The following is an 18,323-nucleotide window of genomic DNA, read 5'->3' on the forward strand; positions in this document are numbered from 1 at the left end:
GAAAGATGAATAATGTTCAGACAGTGTTCCAAACATGCCATTCCAGTCTGGAAAGAGCAATGTAAACTTCTTTTCTCTCTGAAGTTGATTCACCAAATTCATGTATGGAGCTGAATTTAAAATGTAAATGTGAGCAAAAGGAAGTAAGTATTTTCCTATAAAGTGTACATTTAATTAATGCCTGTTTAAACTATACAACATGTTTTTTAAAAAAATTCTACCAAAGTGAGAACATGTTAACCAGGAAGTAAGTACACCTCTCTATTTCTCACGAGGAAACGTAGTCAAGCAAGCATGAGATCTTTCTATCTCTATTTATTATTAATTTTTTGCCAGATCAAGAAAGGCTGTTTTTCCATTTCAAATATCTTTAAAGCTATAAAGGCATAGACAATCCAAATCTACTTTAAATGAGATTGTTCAGATCTGCCTCAGTGTAACTGCAAAGGAGACCGGGTCATTCCAAACGGCCACAAGGACTGCTGTCCTGACTCAAATTGCAGCAGTCGCCAACACCTACAAAGAATATCAGACAAGTACCAAGTTCATCGCTCTCCTCATTGCTAGCATATTTCTGATCTTCTCTCTTAGCTTATTTTTTCAAAGTTACGCATTGTGTGGGTTCATCAAATGTTCCTTAGATTAAAGAAAGGCCTTTCCCATAACCCACAAACACTAATAAATAACAGTATATTTGACTGCAGCTCCTTTTTCCTTCAACTGTCTTTCTGGCTGTAAGGACGAGGCAGTAAAAAAAAGTCCTTAAAACATAACTCAGCAGCAGAAGTCCCTCCTCCCCTCTACCCATCCTTGACTATTTAAACAAGCAGATTCAGTAGAAAAATGAATACAACGTTGAATACTCTTCGTATTATATTCCTACCTGTTTGTAGGAACAGAATCATTTCTACTTAGCTAGAGACTTACAGAATCCCTCTCTAAAAATGACTTCTAGAAGTAGCAGTTGTGATAACAAGCTGTTTCTGTGAAGGCTTCAAGTGCTACTTCTGATATCACCTCAGTCCAGCTCGATAAAGTTCTGAAACAGAAGGTGCCATCATATTGTATGATTGAGCTGACTGCATTTGCACCCAGTTAGCCCTGTGCAGACACCAATAGCTGACCACACAGTTGCAGCACATCTCCTGAACTGCACGAAAAACAGTGTTCAAACCTTTTTACTGACTCACAGGTTGTCTGAGAAATTATTTGGGTCAAAGACAAGGTAGGACAGCAGGAAGGAATGTCAGCTGGTGAGCCCGCATCATGCTGTGGGATGGTTGTGATGCCTGGAATTACAGAGAACAGCTATGGCGAAAGGAGATGTAGTAGCAGTTAGAATATAAAACAAAGACTTTGGGGCATTCATATAAAGGATGGCAAAGCCTGTTTAGCCATATCTATCTGCTGTACATCCCAAAACCTAAAGAACATAATCTATATAATTATATGATGCAAATGACAATTTTTCCTACAGAAGGTATCTCAAAAGTACAGTTTCAATGCTGGACAGAAAAAAGGAATATATCAGTCACTTCCTCATTTTAGAGCTTTGTCCCACTAAATTGGCAGCATACTCAGGAAATATTTGCAAAAGAATGTGACGGCATTATTCATTATACTGTCATTACAGGGCAAGACATATCAGGAGATAGGTTTAGAAATGTCTGCAAACAAAATGAATTAAAACGAACATTTTATTTCCGTGGCAAAATAAACTATATTCACATCTTGATAACCCCCACATCCTGCTGAGGAAGACACGACTAAACTTTTGCTACTGAAAAGGAAACAGCAGCACAACTGGTAGCACAGAGCTGCCCCACATCAATTTCCACAGATTTCAGTGCTTTATACCACCGGTCAAGCTGCTGCATGATTCTTATGCACATAAGCTGGCATCTATAGATGTTCAAACACTATATATACAGAGTATATACAGGGCATATACAGAGTGATATTTTGGGTTTCAGATGTCCTGTAAACTTAGGAAAGGTTAATCTGATTCCAACATTCTATGTTCTAGGAATGAAGGAAGGGAGGAAGAAAGGGAAGAAAGGGAAGGGGAGAGAGGGAGAGAGGGAGGGAGGGAGGGAGGGAGGGAGTTGAAGGAGTTGGGCTCGTTTAGCTTCGACAGAAGGCTCCATGGAGACCTCATTGTGACCTTCCAGCACTAGAAGGGAGCTTACAAGCAGGAGGGGAACTGAGTTTTTACACAGTCTGATAGTGATAGGATAAGAGGGATCTAAAAGGGGGGAAATTTATGTTAAATGTTAGGAAGAAATTCTTTACTTAGAAGGTAGTGAGATGCTGGTACAGCTGCCCAGAGAATCTATGGATGCCCTGTCCCTGGAGGCATTCAAGGCCAGGTTGGATGGGGACTTGGGCAGCTTGATCTGGTGGGTGGCAATCCTGCCTATGATAGGGGGTTGAAACTGGATGTTCTAGCCTAAACCATTCTATGATTCTACGAGAATAGAACTGTCTTCATCCCACCACAGTATTTCAGCGCCTAGAATACCTTCTCTATATTAAAATTATAATGTGTTGAAATTAAATGAATTATTGTTTGAAAGTCTATATAGGAAAATGAAAATGATCAATGATTAAGTCTACAAAAATTTTCATGTTGCCTTGGTATACAGAAGCAAAGAAACTAAAGTGAAAGTTGAATAGAAAATTCTGCAACTAAAAAAATAAAAAATTAAACATATTCAACACTTCAGGGAGTTATGTATCCTATAAGATCTCTCAGATTGCATTACATCTTCAGAGATCTCAATTCTCTAGAAAATCTATTTCATGAAAATAAATGAAATAGGAAGAGAAATGCAGGGAACTGAGAACAATTATGGCTCATGCTGATTTTAATGTCTCAGAGACACTCCACACACTCTTAGGTTTACAAGATACTACAGCTTTTTTTTTACTTTGAATAAATTTTTGAAGATGTATATATTTGCTATACAGGGAGGAAAATTTCACTCTTTCTATATACGTCTAGCAATTTCCACAAACTGATAGTCAGCTTCAGCACAGGAAATTGGAGAATGAAAAAAGGTAGCTAAATACAAAAGATATTCTGCTCAAATCGAAGGACTTGAGCTCAGCTCTCAAATCACAAAGATGTACAAATGTATACTTAGCTAAACAAGTATAAAATTAATCAATTATCTAAAATTACTGGATTACTTTTGGTAAAACAGATAGGAACTATTATCAAGGTGAGAAACTATTAGCAATGCTATTTCCTAAGTTCAGGGAAGCAGTGTGTTTTGAGATTATAAACCTTTTAGTAATACTATAAAGAAAGTACAATAACCAGTTACTGAAGATGGTCTATAAAACAGAAAGCTCTATATACCGGATAAAAACAGGCATCCACAAAGTGTAAACAAAAATCACAAACAATAACAGATCAAAATCCTATTTAAAGACATGATAAAATCACCTTTTACAATTGACTATACAGTTTGGATTTAGACTGAGTAGTGATTTTCATTGTCCTTTCTGATTTACCCTACAGTAGTTTGATTTTCAGACCAAAGTATTCGTTTTTTTACTGACAAATGGATCACCTTCAGAACATGACATTTTTGATGGTGTTTTTTTTATTTTTTATTTGAAAAAATGAAAAAAACAGTTACCGAAATAACAAGGAAATAAATAAATATTGCATTAAATATTCCTTGTTTGCCATTGTCACTGTCAGAGAGTACTCAAAAACCAGAAAATACCTCTTAAAGTTAAGGTCCAATCTGCTAATTAAAACAGGCTGATGCTCCCAACAGAAATAAGAAGTGCTGTTTATGGCTACAGTTTAATTTCAAAATGACCAGCCTTCAGAAATAACAACAGCAAAGCAGTAACAGCATTTAGTTCCTCACCAAAAGAAGCATAGAAATTATATGTAGTTGAAGATCTACCTCTTTTTAGGATATATTTTTTTCTTATAAGGGTAGGTATTACCTGCTTTCATCTATTTACTGAAAGCGTCACAAATGGACTTTCTACCAACTAAGCTGTCATGGAGAGAAAAACAGGTGTTTCACAGAGATGACAGGGAAAGTGCATTTTTAACAAGTATGGATTTAATGATACTTTCACAATCACAGTACTGTAGGTGTTGGAAGGGATCTCTACAGATCATCGAGTCCAACTCCCCTTCCCAAAGCAGCTCTCTAGACCAGGTTGCACAGGTAGGCATCCAGGCAGGTCAAATGATATAAGAATTGTGTCGACTTCCACAGAAGACTGAATATTTACTCTTTTATAATAAACATGCTATGTTTCCAAGATCAACATCAAATATCAAGAATAAATCATCACTTTAGATAAGTCTCTTTTAATCAGTTTCTGTCTCTTCAAATTTTAAGGTAACAGTGGGAGCTCTAAGCAACTTTATAGTATTTAGCTGAATATCAAGATTATTTTGCTCACTTTAGGAAAACTACGTCTCAGCAAGAAGAGGAATTAAATATCCAGGGCCTTATTTTTGCTGGACTGATCTCTCTTGCCAGGTAGGAGAAGTGAGATATCAGAAATAGATAATTTCCCATCTCCCTCTTACAGGCTGATCTTTCTTCCTGTAAGAAAGCTTCAAACCCAGACATAAATCTTATCTTCCTTCTGGATAATTGTCATTGGATCCATCAAAGTTCTAACAGCTGGAAGAAATTCCAATAGATCCTTACCAATTTTTGTTTATACCACTTTCCTCTTTCTTTTTATTTCCCTAATCAAATAGCCCACATTCCAGGAAGAAGCCAAAGACCCCTTTTATTAACTCAGCATCCTTAAAGTATTTTTATTTATTTCTTTGTCTTTTCTGTTCAAAACTAGTGTTTTTACCTCCTCTCTCACTCCTTCTCCTTTTCCCTCTTTCTCTCATTTGTCTTCATTTTTAAATATTAAAGCACAATTGAAACTCAGACATGAAACATACCAAAATATGGTGATCATTTTGTCTAAATAAAAGTTCAGGTTATTTAATACATTCAATCTGAAACTGATTATTTACACTAAATGACTTTTACTCTAGTTTGAACAGAAGAATCTCTTGCAAGTTCATCTGAAATATTGTACTTTTTTCCAAAAATACTCTATGTCTCACATGAAGGGAAGCTGAAATACTATTAAACATTTATTTTATGGATTTATTTATGACAGGAAATGCATTCTTCCATAGGGAATGAAACTATTCTAAAACAGTTAAACAATGCTGCTGAACTTGTCAGCTTCAAACAGAAGGCCAAGTATTACCCTTTGGCATCCACCCCGCATCTGAACTGTTTGCTCAAATATAGCACAGCTCAATGACTCACTGTTTAACACCACATAATGACAACAGTTAAGTGACAGAGCTTTTTAAACTACGCTTAAAACAGCAGACTTTGACTTTTAATCTCAGAAGTGAGTGTCTTGTGGGGAATGGAGGAAGGAAAGCAGTGAAATGTTGTTAACAAATACAATTTATTTTGTCTTGGTTTTGTGAAGGAGATGTTGACAGCTGTCTCTAAAATTCCCATAACTGAGGACGACAGAGTACGGAGACAGAGCTGCATAAACGTTAATACATCTACGGAATTATGCAGTGGAGCTGAGATAGATGTTGTCCATGGAAAACCCAAAGGTAGCTCTTGTGGGACACTGCACAAGGCTCTGCTGGCAATCCAGGATCAGAAAAGACATGGGTTACTGGAGATGCTCTTCCTTGCAAGACGGAAAGCCTTTCTATATGGGTCCTCTTTTCTGCAATGAGTATAACCCTCCCAACAAAACTATATTAGCAGAGGGAGTAACCCACAAAAGTGACAAGATAAGTAGTCTGTCATGGAGTAGAGCTGTGCCTTTTAAACACACAACAGAAATGGGTGCAGCAAAAAAAAATACATGCAAATCAGCTTTATTTTTAATTGTCGTCTTTTTATTTCCAGTGGATTTAATTCTGAAGTATTCATGCAGTTGAAAACAAAGGAGGGGAGAGAAGGTGAACAAGAGATCCCTTTTTGCATCTTTCTCTTTTATCAGCTTTAGAGTGAAAGTAGAGCAAACTGTGATAGCGCTGTCACATAGCACAACAAATGCCCAAGCTGCATTATCCAGGAGTATGTGTTACTTCCGTAGATTGGAGAGCTCCTAGAGATATACCATCTTATTCTTTTAAAGCAAGTGCAGATAGGAGGGAGATTTGCCTTGCTCACCAGTAAACTCCACAATTTAGTGTCTGTAGATAAAAACAGTTGGATGTCCCTGCTTGTGCAAGGGAGTTAGATAAGATGACCTACAGAGGTCCCTTACAAATTCAACCATTCTGTGAGTCCATAATTAGCCAGCTTCACTCTTTGGACACTTGAAAGAAATTAAAACGAAGGGACATTGGTGACAAAGTGTTCGTTCTGACAAGAAAATACTGCAGAGCCTAGAAAAGACAACGTATGTGTCTGAGATGACAGTATCGGAGGTTCTTCATTCCTATCACTAGCACGAGGCAGAAGAGGCTCCCTTGCTTTTAAGGTGAAGGCAACTTGAATACTGAAGTGCAAGGAGGGCAGATGATGTATCAATGTAGCATAGGGTAGGCATTTCCTCCCTACATCCCATCCATGACAGGACCAGGGCCTACTGGATCAGCTGGTAGGCAATTCAAGCCTAGCAGCTTTTCTGTTCATGATTGGACTGCACAAAATTCAATAAAGCACTATTTTCATGCAAAAATAAATGCTTGCTTCTCAATGCATTACTACTTCCTGTGACTCCTCGTAGGCTTGTGTATGATAATATCACCCATATCACTACTTTTAATTAGGTTTTTTTTTTTTGCAGTGTTTTCCATCTCTACTCCATCTCAGGAGAGAGAAAAAATAGTTTGGTAGCTGGTAACGGAAACCTGACTTCTAATTCTTATGTGACAGAAAGGCTCACGGAGGGAAAAAGAGAGCAGATATTTAGGAATGTAGTCACTTAACTTAAGGGAAACTAAAGTTCAGAATTCAGCTACCATGGGTTCCCTAGCTCAATCCTTTAAATTTTCATGGATAATTTACATTTATTTTTCTGTTGTTTGTTCTTTTTCTGCAAATACATAACATCATTATGTCTGTGGGGATTCTGACTTTTTAAAGATTTTCATCTATTGTTACTTTTGTGAAGACGTAACAACATTACTGTGTATACAGGATTATTAAATACGATTATAGTGATTATTAACTAACTTAGTGGGTTGTGTTGATAGTTAATTTTTATTTTTTGCTATTATCATTTGTTCGCTGTTTTCTGTCTAATAAAGCACTAAAGTGTTAATGGCAATAATAAGAGTAGAAAGGTTTAGCTTTAGCATGGAAGCTCTCCACTGAAGCAAGTCAGAATCAGAATGTGCAGTTTAAGCAGCTGTGCAAAGTGCCCTTCAAGCCCAAGCCAAGTAGCAAAATGGTTTTTTAGGATATTTTTCATCCTAAATGGCCAAGAATGCTTTTTCCTTTTCCTTTTGATTCTTCTTTCATCATCTTTTTTTTTTTCTTCTTTTTTCCTTCTTCATTCACAAAGGACAAAAATTTGATCCTTTAATCTGTTTATATTTTTTTTCATCCAGGTGATTGACATAGTCACTAACCTCTGACTGGTTCTTGAGATGAATTGTCTTTAATCAGAAATTCACCAAAATCTGGTGAGCTTATTGTATGAGAATAAGTCTGGGCATTTACAGAAGTTATTTATTTTGATAATACATCTAAAAAGTGCCTTCCATGGAAAATTCCCAACTACCACTAGCCAGACATCTGGAATATTACTTAGAGGCATTTGTATGTGGAATGAGTGCTGAACCGTGAGAATCAGAGCAGTGACCTTAAACCTAACCCCACAGTCCAGCTGCACATCCTGTGGCCACAAATCTCATGTAGGAACTAAGTCTTGAAACCATCACTAGTATTCCCCATGCACCTACTTACATTAAGAGATGAAGAAATTATCTGCTCCCTGTGAGGCACTGGGACAAAATTATGAGCTAGGTACAGCCAACAAAGCAAGGTTTTGTCTGCCTTAGCAAACAGGACGTATCACTGAACTACAGAAGCATTTGGGTTAAACCCAAATTCTGTGAGTCAGAAAGAATTGTGAACATGTAGTAGTCACTGTGAATTAATAAATAATGGAAAAGTCCACACAGTGCCCTGGATAAATACCCTGGTTTCTACAAGCGTGATTTATTTTTGCCATGGAGACAGAAGTAGACAGAAGGAGGCTTTGTGCTTCCTGGTCTCCTGTTATCTCAGAACAATGTCAGAGAAAGTACAATATGAAGAGAATGCCTACATCCAAAGACAAATCTTCCAGCGATCATCACATTATTAATTAGCTCACCACTCATCTTTCAGGTCCCTTCCTCCCACTGGTCAGAAGAAGAACATCTTCATAACCTTCTAATTAATAAAAGTTGGGCTTAAATTTTGTTGCCAATGTTCATATCATGCTTCTGTGCCCTGCAATTTTTTGCACAGAAGGTTGTTCTTCATGCTGTGTAGGATCAAATCCTGGTAGCTTTGGAAGCCTACCTTTTCCAGTTATCAGGATTTTACTCTGGTACTAAATTAAAACAAGAAATGCACGCTATCTGAAACAATAACCAATCTCTGACAAAATTCCTCTACAGCAGAATAAATATCCATCAAATTTTTCAGACCAACTGCTTCTAGAAAGCTCTTGCTGTGCACCTACCCCATATATCCTCACGACTGCAGTATAATAAAAAATAGTGTCATAGTAATGACTGTAATATATAACTAGGTATGATAAAATCCCTTCCAAAGAATAGGTGCTGAAAATAATGGATGTGGTTTTAGTAATAATGATAAAGATTATTATTAAAATGAGACAAAAAGGAAGCACTTGAATTAAAATGATTGGAGGGCTGAGGAAGGTTTGAATTTTCCCTTAAGGCAGCCTAACAAAATCTACAACTTCCCAGAAGCCTACAGAGATATGCTGCAATTCAGATCTGCTCCTCTCACTTTCCTTTTCCTACAGCAGGTATGGCATCAGGAACTGAAGCTCTCTCCAGAGAACTGACTTCGGACCACCACCTTCCAAACACACTCTCAAGAAAATGCACCAACCTTTTCCCTGAGACATGCAGTTCTGAGGGATGTCCAAAGGAGTAATACTGTCCAGACGTTGGTAAGCCTGTCAAACTAAGTACCTTTGTATGGGCTTGTTCATCAATTTTTAGTCAAAATCTCTCTTAATGGAAATGTTTCTTCTGTGGAACTGTTTCCAATCTTTTCCTTTTAACACAAGGAAATTTCTTATTTGCAGTTATCCATTCTGAAGTGGGGCATTCTATACCTCCCCAAGGCAGATTCAGACATTGGGTACAAGGTGAAGTTGCTAGGAGACCGCAGACGGAGCTAGAAGCATCGCTGCAAGCACAGCTCCTCGCACGGCTGACGGGAATGCCTGCATCAGCAGTCATCCTTTCAACAACTTAAAACAAAACAGACAACCTGTTACTGCTTACATAAAGATGCACATTTGGTGAGAACCACTGAGTTGCTGTAACACTAGCACGCCACAATCTAAATTAAAACAAGGCAAGACATGCTAAAAAGGACTACACAGATAACATTGCTGAAGTACTCTCCTTCATGGAACGTTTGGGAATGGCTGCTCCATTTAGAAACTAATAAAAAAAGCACATATTCAACCAAATGTCAGCACTTCCATTCTACTTATGTTCAAGCACAAGTGCCTTATCACCATAATGTGAAAGGTAATACTTAATGAGTAAGCAAAAGTTAACAGGTACTAAGATTCATTGCCCATTACCATGTGTCATGTCTCACCAGGGACATGAGCCATTACAACACGCTGAGCCCTTTTTTCTCTTCAGTATGCTTACTCAGGAGCCAGAGCTCATGCTTATTAATATTTACCACTTAGCATACAGAGATTAGAGGCTGATAAGTGCACTGATCTAGCCATCATGAACAGGTATTGAATTAGATAACGCCCACCAGAACTAATGCAGTGGTATGGCTCTAAAGTCTGATGGCTTAGGCTTGCTGCAGAAATGGCTTCACTTACAAAACACTGTCACCTGCACTGTACATATAGGAAGCTGAAGTATAGAAAGTCTTAAGATGTTATCTAAAATCTGAATGGGAGGGCTGAACAAGATTTGAACCTGCATCAGTCCAGCTCCCTTCACTGGCATCATTCATACTCCTGAAATGTCGTTCGTTCTCAGAGGTAAGGGTATTTGTCATGCTTACCTGACAAATACTCATTCAGATATTTCATTATGAAGTAACCACTGAAAATACGTCAGATGAATACAGAATAAAATAGCCATATTTTCTCTACATAATAAAAGTAACAAGTTTTGATGCATTTGTCTACACTGCCAGAATTCAAAATTAGATGAGGTTAATCCCACCCTTGATATGAAATTCTCCCTCAGCTCTGCTGCCTTTCCTTCTTTAGCTGACAGATAAAGACAGGCTTTGTGTTGGGAACGTTCATACCAGACTACATTGTTTGAGTGCAGCTTATAAAACTAAGAAAACAGATGCAGTAATGCACATTTGAAAGCTACAAGCCGCAAATGAATCAAGCACGGTATCTTGATAACAAAGAAACTGCTGAGCCGAGAACCAGTCTATGTGCCCTGTAATCCCAATGAATGCAGGGTCTCATCTGCTTCACCTGAAAGTTAATTAATCCAGTTGAAGCCAATTTCAGCTGGAAAACCTCTTGAATTACTGTTTGATTATGTCATCATTAGCAGGTAAGGAAACAGAAAACTGAGTTTTCTGACTAAAGTGTTTACAGGCCTAGTTCTCGCATTACTGTAACAAAACTTGAAAGATGTGTGACGTTTTCAGCTGTAGTAGAAAATCTTCTAAAGTATGTTTTGAATTACTGTGATAGGGCCCAATCTTCATGTTTTAGACATAAACACCTGTGCATAACAAACCTAAATAACTGCAGCTGATTTCAGCAGCTTCATGGAAATCATTCATTTGTCCTCAGAGTGTTCCCAGCTCTGTATCTGTTCATGACTTTACTAGGACCACTTTCACACACTGGTAAAAGAAGCTGATAACCTTAGAGAATAACCTCTCAGGAAAATCTCATGAGTCAAAACCAGTTATGTTCTGCCAGCCCAGCCCTTTGAACAGCAAACTGCAAAGGAAGCTTTTCTTGTCTTTGGGATGCACACTGAATAATTGGGCAGGACTTGAAGCATGATGAAAAGGGATGCCACTGATAGTATCTTATGAGCTTAAACACATTGACTGAGATACATATTGTGACCTTTATTTCTAACAGTCTATGCTCTAGAGAACTCTTCTTGCAGTATCATCACTAGCTGTTAAAATTAATATACTTCCACTTTATCTAAAGAGATACAGTGAAGTATGATAAATATTGTACATTCAAGTAATGCTCACTTAAATGTAGAAGGCAATTTTAAATCAATATTTTCAAACGACAGTCATAGGGCACTATGTATAATTAGTGGCGCAGAAGCAAAATCAAATCAGAGCTTCCTGACTAAAAAGCATTTTGCTGAAAGGGTATAACCAATTCTACATGTACTGTATGAGCCAAAAGCCTTAATTTATACTAAGGCCTTAACTCAAACGAATGGGATTTTGCCTCACATAGAAATGAGTAAAAAAATATTGTACAGGGACCTGGAGCTTCCATCACTTACATGAGAGCAATCAGTCCATTTTCTGTTACAAATATTTATTGCAGAAACTTCAGACCATGCTACAACACTGAGATAGGACTCATGCAGGTTGCTAAAATATAGTCCTCTGTCTTTCTGTAAAATTTTTTCATCACTTTGCAAATCACGGTTCATTCATGTTGCTATAAGGAGTGCAGGCACAGGGTCTCCATTCTGGCATGCATTTCTGCTGTGTTTGGCTATGCTGGAAGCAACAGCTGAGTACACAGCTGCATACCATGTTTCCCCCAGCAGCACACTATGTGCTCTGAGACACAGGGCAAGACCACCGCTGTAAAACAAACATGCTGCATATACCTTGCCACCATCCTGAGGTCCATCACTGCTTTCTAGTCAGGTAGTCTATGTATATTGCTCTAAAGGGCAGGTTTTTCATAAAGTGAACAATGAATACATATATATATATATATAAATAACTGTAAAGACAGACAATAACTTTTATTTGATTGCCTGCTAATAATGAAATCCCTACCCTTAATTCTCACTTATGTGATATAGTATTTTTACTCCTTTTTCAGTCCTTTACTTTTTCTCCTCAATTTACTACATTTTTTTACTGAAAGAGTGGTCAGGCACTGGAATGGCCTGCCTAGGGAGGTGGTTGAGGCACCATCCCTAGCGCTGTTCAAGAAGCGTTTAGATGAGGTGCTAAGGGATTTGATTTAGTAGTTGGGTAGGGATAGTGATAGGAGGATGGTTGGACTAGATGATCTTGTAGGTCCTTTCCAACCTTATGAACCTATGAACTCAGTAGATCTCTGAGACTGTCAGTGTCACTCAGTAAAATGTCAATAAGCTGCTATCACAGAGATGATCACTTCAAGCTGTACAAAAGCAAACATTTAAATTCAGTCCTGAGATGACAACAACATATATTCATCAAAGTAATTTAGAAAATATATGTATTCCATAAACTATAATCATGAAGTCAGAGATGTCTGATTGAGTAATCATCAAATAAAAAGCACTGCATTTCATAATTGCAGTTAGGTTTCCCTAGAGCTGAAATCTCTGCAAGCAAGATAACCTAGAAAGACACATAACCTGAGCCTGCCTAAAAGACATCACCTTCTGCAGTAATAAGCCATCTTCAATGTGCGTCATTGCCAGTCAAACCCTACAAAGCTGAGGGTAATTTCTGAACTCTGTTTCCAGTGCTCATCTCCAAGAATTTAAATAAGACTGTGTATCTAGAAGAGAAATCCACTGCAAACAACAAGGAGATGTTAGCATGTTTGCTTCTTATTAGAAGATGCTTTCAAAACAGAGTAGCCATGTGGTAATAGTTAGCAAATTAACAAAAATCAAAGTTCAAGTTAATGTGGTGTCATTTATCATATAAAGTGGCTGAGAATAAATTTCCTCTTATTCACTCAGTGCTTGTCAGGCAGTTTCTAGAGGGAGAAAACACAACACTGTTGTTTGCTCCTGAGATCAGAGAGGCTCTTATATTTATGAATTACGTTCTGAAATCTTGTCTCAGAGTTAGTGAAGCTATCACCTTATTTTTTCAAAATGGATACTAGATTATCCAGAGGAACAAAGGCCAAAGCTGAAAACTGGCAAAAAATGTAAATAAAAAGATTTGGGCACAGGGATAACTGCCTTCTGATTTCAAGCTCTCAAATATCCAAACACTGATATAAGATATTCAACATGAGTAAATAAAAGCGCTTTTAGTATTCTATATTCAACACATTTGGCAATAACTCAAGGAATGTGAACAGTTCTTTGTAATATGAATCTCTGACAAGAATTAGTCAAAATACTGTGCTTGTTTTGCCATCCATATCAACAGGACCAGGTCAAAGCAAACACATTACCATACTTTATAGTTCATTGTTGAGAGGTCACATCACTTCACGTCTTAATAGTTTGCACAGTGTACACCCTCATTAAAGTTCATGAATATATGAATACTTTTGTGGAAGTGCCTTATAGCAAAGTGTATGAAACTATTAGTGTCTTACTAATGGTATGGAGCTGAATTCATTTTTATACACATCTACTAAGGGTTCCTTAAACTTCAAGTGGATTACGTACACAAAGCATTTATTAGTGAAAATCTGTGTTGCAATGAGCACCTTAAAAGCTTTGCAGGTGAGAAACTAACAAAAAGAGATCACTTCATCCAATTCAGCATTGGCTGAAAGTTAGTCATGCCAATTTGATTTAGAAGTAATGCATCTGCATTTAAAAGTGACAATAATTGACATAACTACTGAGAAAACTACGCATTCTTTGCCATTTGTAGGAGGGTTCATCTGACAGAGTGAAGAAGCTTACAATGTAGATACCCAAATTTAGGCTAGATCTACAAAATTCACATGCAGACAACTGAGAAAATATACATTTTTAGGGTGTGATTCATCTCACCCCTGTGTGGATACCTAAACTAGGACAAATTAGAGCTAACTTCTATGAAAGCCCTTATTCCTATAGTTTACAGGGTATATCCCCAGGTTAAAGGAATCTTCAAATCAACTGTGGAATTCAAGCAGCATTTGTACAATATCTCAGACATCACATTTGTATTCTGGGTGATCCAACGCAGAGCCAGAAGTTGGATTCAATGATCCTCGTGGCTTCCTTCCAACTCAGGATATTTTACAACCCGGTGCCTCAATAAACTTTCAGTACAAAAGCACCAATAACATTCTAAGGATTTTGTCACTCATATTGTTTGGTATCACCAGGCCTCCTGCCCTGAAATCACACTTAAAACTAAAAACAGGATAATCAACATCCACTAAGGAGCTTCTCAATACCTCTACTTTCAATATAAGTTATAATAAACTGACAGTTTTTCTTCTGAATTCAAAAGGAAACTCATTAGGACTTCTTGAATATATGCAGTTATTCTTAGCGTTTTTCTTCTTTGCAAGCCTCTTTCCTGTACACTGTCATTATGATTTTTCTTTTATAGGTTTTCTTGTGAAATCATTGAAATAATAAAGGATTTTCTGGAAAAATGGTAGTATTGAAAATATTCACTAACTGTGACTCTAAGAGTAAAATACATTTAAAATTTCCCTATGATTGCAGGAATCATTTACTAGAGTATAAAGATGGAGAGATCTGGAAGGCAGCTCTCTAGCACGTGACAGTGAAGCTAGAATGTATTGATCAGCTATATTCACTGGAAAAATAGAGAACTCATCAAACAATCTAGAAAAACTATTTTGTATGGTGTAAGTGAATACCAGTTTGAAACAATCCTAAATCAAAACTAAAAACCTAAAACATCTGATATCTTCAGAAAATATTTGCATTTTAAAGCTTATTCTGATCTCAATAAATGACAACATGAAGCTTTTCCACAGTGTTTCTTCAACATCCGTAGTCCAAGGTATTTTTACATAAAGTTGGATCTTTAAATACGTGGATGTTCTGTGGTACAAAAATATTTTATTTTGTCTTTTTAAAGTTTTCATCAGAAGCATCAGTACCAAAAAATACAAATATTTCATCCAGAACTCTTTAGATTTTCATTTGAATATTGTATTGCTGTATTTCCTGGAGTTTTTAGCTTAGCTGTTCTGAGTACAATCCCTTCTTAGGCATACCAACTCATTTGTATTAAATCTGTTTTGAATTACCACATATACAGAGTTCAAGAAATATAATTCAGGGGATTGTTGATACAGAATAGTTGAAACTTGGGAGTATATAACTTCACTGCTTAACTATCGTCACATCATTAATGCATCATTAATATATTTTTTTAATTACAATGAGTAATTTAATTAATAATTTAATTTATTTACGACCTCAAAAATTTCTTTAGAAAATCATGACACAAGCCCCTCCCAGCAAAGAAAAAAAAAAAAAGAAAAGAAAATAACAGCCAAAAAATGGTTTCAATCCTCTCTTTTCAGTATATATAAGGAATTGCAGTTTGCAAAATGCAATTCAAACAAGATGTAAATCCTAAACGTTCTCATCTAGCTATATATGGCTTTTACTATTGGCTTCAGACAGTGTTGAATAATTTCTCTAATTAAACTTCTCATTTTCTTTGAAAATGAAAATAACAATTTAACCAAAACCAGGACTGAGTAAAATGAAGCCAATATGTAAACTGAGCCGTGTAAAGGAAAAGCATGTATGTATCTCCATGGATTTTCTTCCCTGCTGAATTTCCATTTCATACCTAAATATTACTCACTCCAAGTGCCAGTGGTTACAAGGTTGTTATAGGATCAAAAGAAGCAGAAGGGCAGAGAGGAACTTTAAAAACCTGCTGCTCCCTGTTCCAATCTAGGAGAAAGAACTGGCAGAGAGTGGGAAGGAAGAACAGTTATCACCAAAAAAGAACAAGCAGTCCACACACAGTTCTGTTCAGGTCAACAACTGTTTAGAAGAAAAACGTGCCCCATAGAGACACAGAACTACCTGAGTGCCTCTAACGTAGTGCTGAAGTTCAGGAGCCTACTCCTGAGGTCAGTTTCCCAAATGCTGTTCCACGCTTAAGCTTACAGCATGGGACAGTCCTGGAGCATATGAATCTTATTCTCACACTAACTGAACTGGAAGTATCTAAGAGTGCACCTAGTGCCACAGATAGACTGTCGATGTATATAACAAAGCGATGGTAATACAAAGCAGACCGACACACAGGCCAAAACGTGCACTACATGGATGTTAATTCACCTGTTGTGCTTACAAAACTAGTCATGAATGTTGATGGGCACTACTGAAATATATAAAGTGATATCTTGAAGCAATTTTTAATTCTCCTTGCAATAGATTTCTACTGACAGAAAACTGGAATTAAACAGGCCAATGTACTACCGAGAATAAAGAGCAAAGGGTTTACCTTAATAGGGCTCCCATCTGGAGTGAGAACCTCTTCTGAAAGCTCCATCATCTTCAGTGCCATCAGGGCAATGGCTTTAGCGTGGCTAAGGCTTTTCTTGTGGAGCCCTGCTGCGACGCAGTATGCATCGCCTATTGTTTCCACCTGCAGCAATCAGACAAATCAAATGTTAAAGTGAGGTAATGAGAACAGATCACTACAATTAGTTAGTTATCTGCAATGAAGTAGCATTGCTTAAAAACATGTGAGCAAAACATCCATAAAATAAGCAGTTAGACAAAGGAGCATAATTAACCTGAGTTTGCAAACAGGTGCAGTCAAAATCTGACATGTGATGGCATAGTGCTTTGTCAGTATTGCAACCAATGAAGATCATTACCTCTAGAACAATGTATGCCATCAGCTGAGACTTGACATTTTCCCATAGCAGTAATGAAGAAAAATCTATTATCATAAATGAGAAATTGCTTTCAGCTTTGTTTGGCACTATCTTAGTTGAGTTTGTTGTTTGGTAAGAGGAGTTCTACATGATTATAATTCATAATTATTATCTGTTCTGCTAGAAAAGTACATTAAGAAGAGAATTAGAAGAAGCAAAATGTCACCATAAAAAACAGTGACGAGTCTATGACTGCTCATTAGGAGGCAGCTCTTCCTGGTATAGGGGAGAATTTAAAAATAGATGTTGCTGCTACAGAATTTTGACTGCATCTGTCTCTGTTATTTTCAAATGAGAAATGCTGTCTCTGCAGTGCAGGCTGAGACTGAACTCCCTGCCTTCAGGCATCAAGTGCAGCAGGCTGTTCCCTCTGGTCTTTTCAGACAGGACTTCTTTATCTCTCATCCTTTATTTTCTTTAAAGAAAGCTGTCCCTCAGGAGGAAGCGGGAGCAAAAGAAATTACGGAAGCCCTCTGGCTCTGGTTGAAGGCAGCATGAAAAACACTGAAGCCCTTGAGTTCTGCACCTTTATTGACAGCATTGTGTTTTCTAGTCTGCCTGCCCTCACATCTGCATCACATTCTGCACAAAGCCCATTAACACGTGCCGGAGCAGACTCAGCCCTCAAGGTTTTTTGCTAATCTAACCTGGCATTCACCTTGCCCTCAACAATATAGGAATGGCAGAAAAAGCTTCAGTAAATGTTAGGATGAGAAGAAAGCAGGTATTGAGCAAGGAGTCACTCAACAAATAAATACAGACGATTCCTCTTTCTGCATGGACTCTACTAATAGTAGCAGACATGGACCTTCTTAATTTTCAGTACAGAGAAATAGAATTAGAGGTACTGTTTCAAAAAGTAAGCATTATATGTAGACTTATCTAGAGCATGAATCTAGAACAGCAGCATGAGCAAGTGCCTCCCACCATCAGACATGAAGAAGCTGTTACTAGCCCATTGCCATGCTCAGCTCCTTAGGATTTCCTGGTGACTGAACAGGAGGATATACAGCAGTGACTTGGGGTTTCTTGTGAGCTGACAAGAAACAGATGTTCAACATTTTTCAACTACAGAAGGAAAAATAAGCTGAAATCCAAATAGACATTGTCAGCCTTAAAATTGTGGAAGAATATAAGCAGTTTTAATAGAAATGAAGGGATTACTACAAAAAGAGCTAAATCTGTAATTCCAGATACAAAAATAAAATACCAATTCTGCTCTTTACTGAAAGATTTAATTTCAGAATGACTATTCCTCTAAAGTTATTTGTTTGTTTGTTTGTTTTTTGCATTACACCTCCGTAAGTAAG

General features: G+C 37.3%; 1 protein-coding gene across 1 annotated transcript in view; it reads right to left on the reverse strand.

The window, feature by feature from the left end:
- GUCY1A2 (guanylate cyclase 1 soluble subunit alpha 2) overlaps positions 1-18,323 on the reverse strand; it is a 122,986-nt gene that overhangs the window by 22,399 nt on the left and 82,264 nt on the right. Inside the window, exon 6 of the mRNA XM_065730069.1 lies at positions 16,575-16,718. Within this exon, the coding sequence (XP_065586141.1) occupies positions 16,575-16,718 (144 nt within the window). The remainder of the gene's footprint in view (positions 1-16,574; positions 16,719-18,323) is intronic.

This window comes from Cyrtonyx montezumae, unplaced genomic scaffold (assembly GCF_038088225.1).
Source record: "Cyrtonyx montezumae isolate F1298 unplaced genomic scaffold, pur_monq_1.0 scaffold_12, whole genome shotgun sequence".
Lineage (NCBI taxonomy): Eukaryota > Metazoa > Chordata > Aves > Galliformes > Odontophoridae > Cyrtonyx > Cyrtonyx montezumae.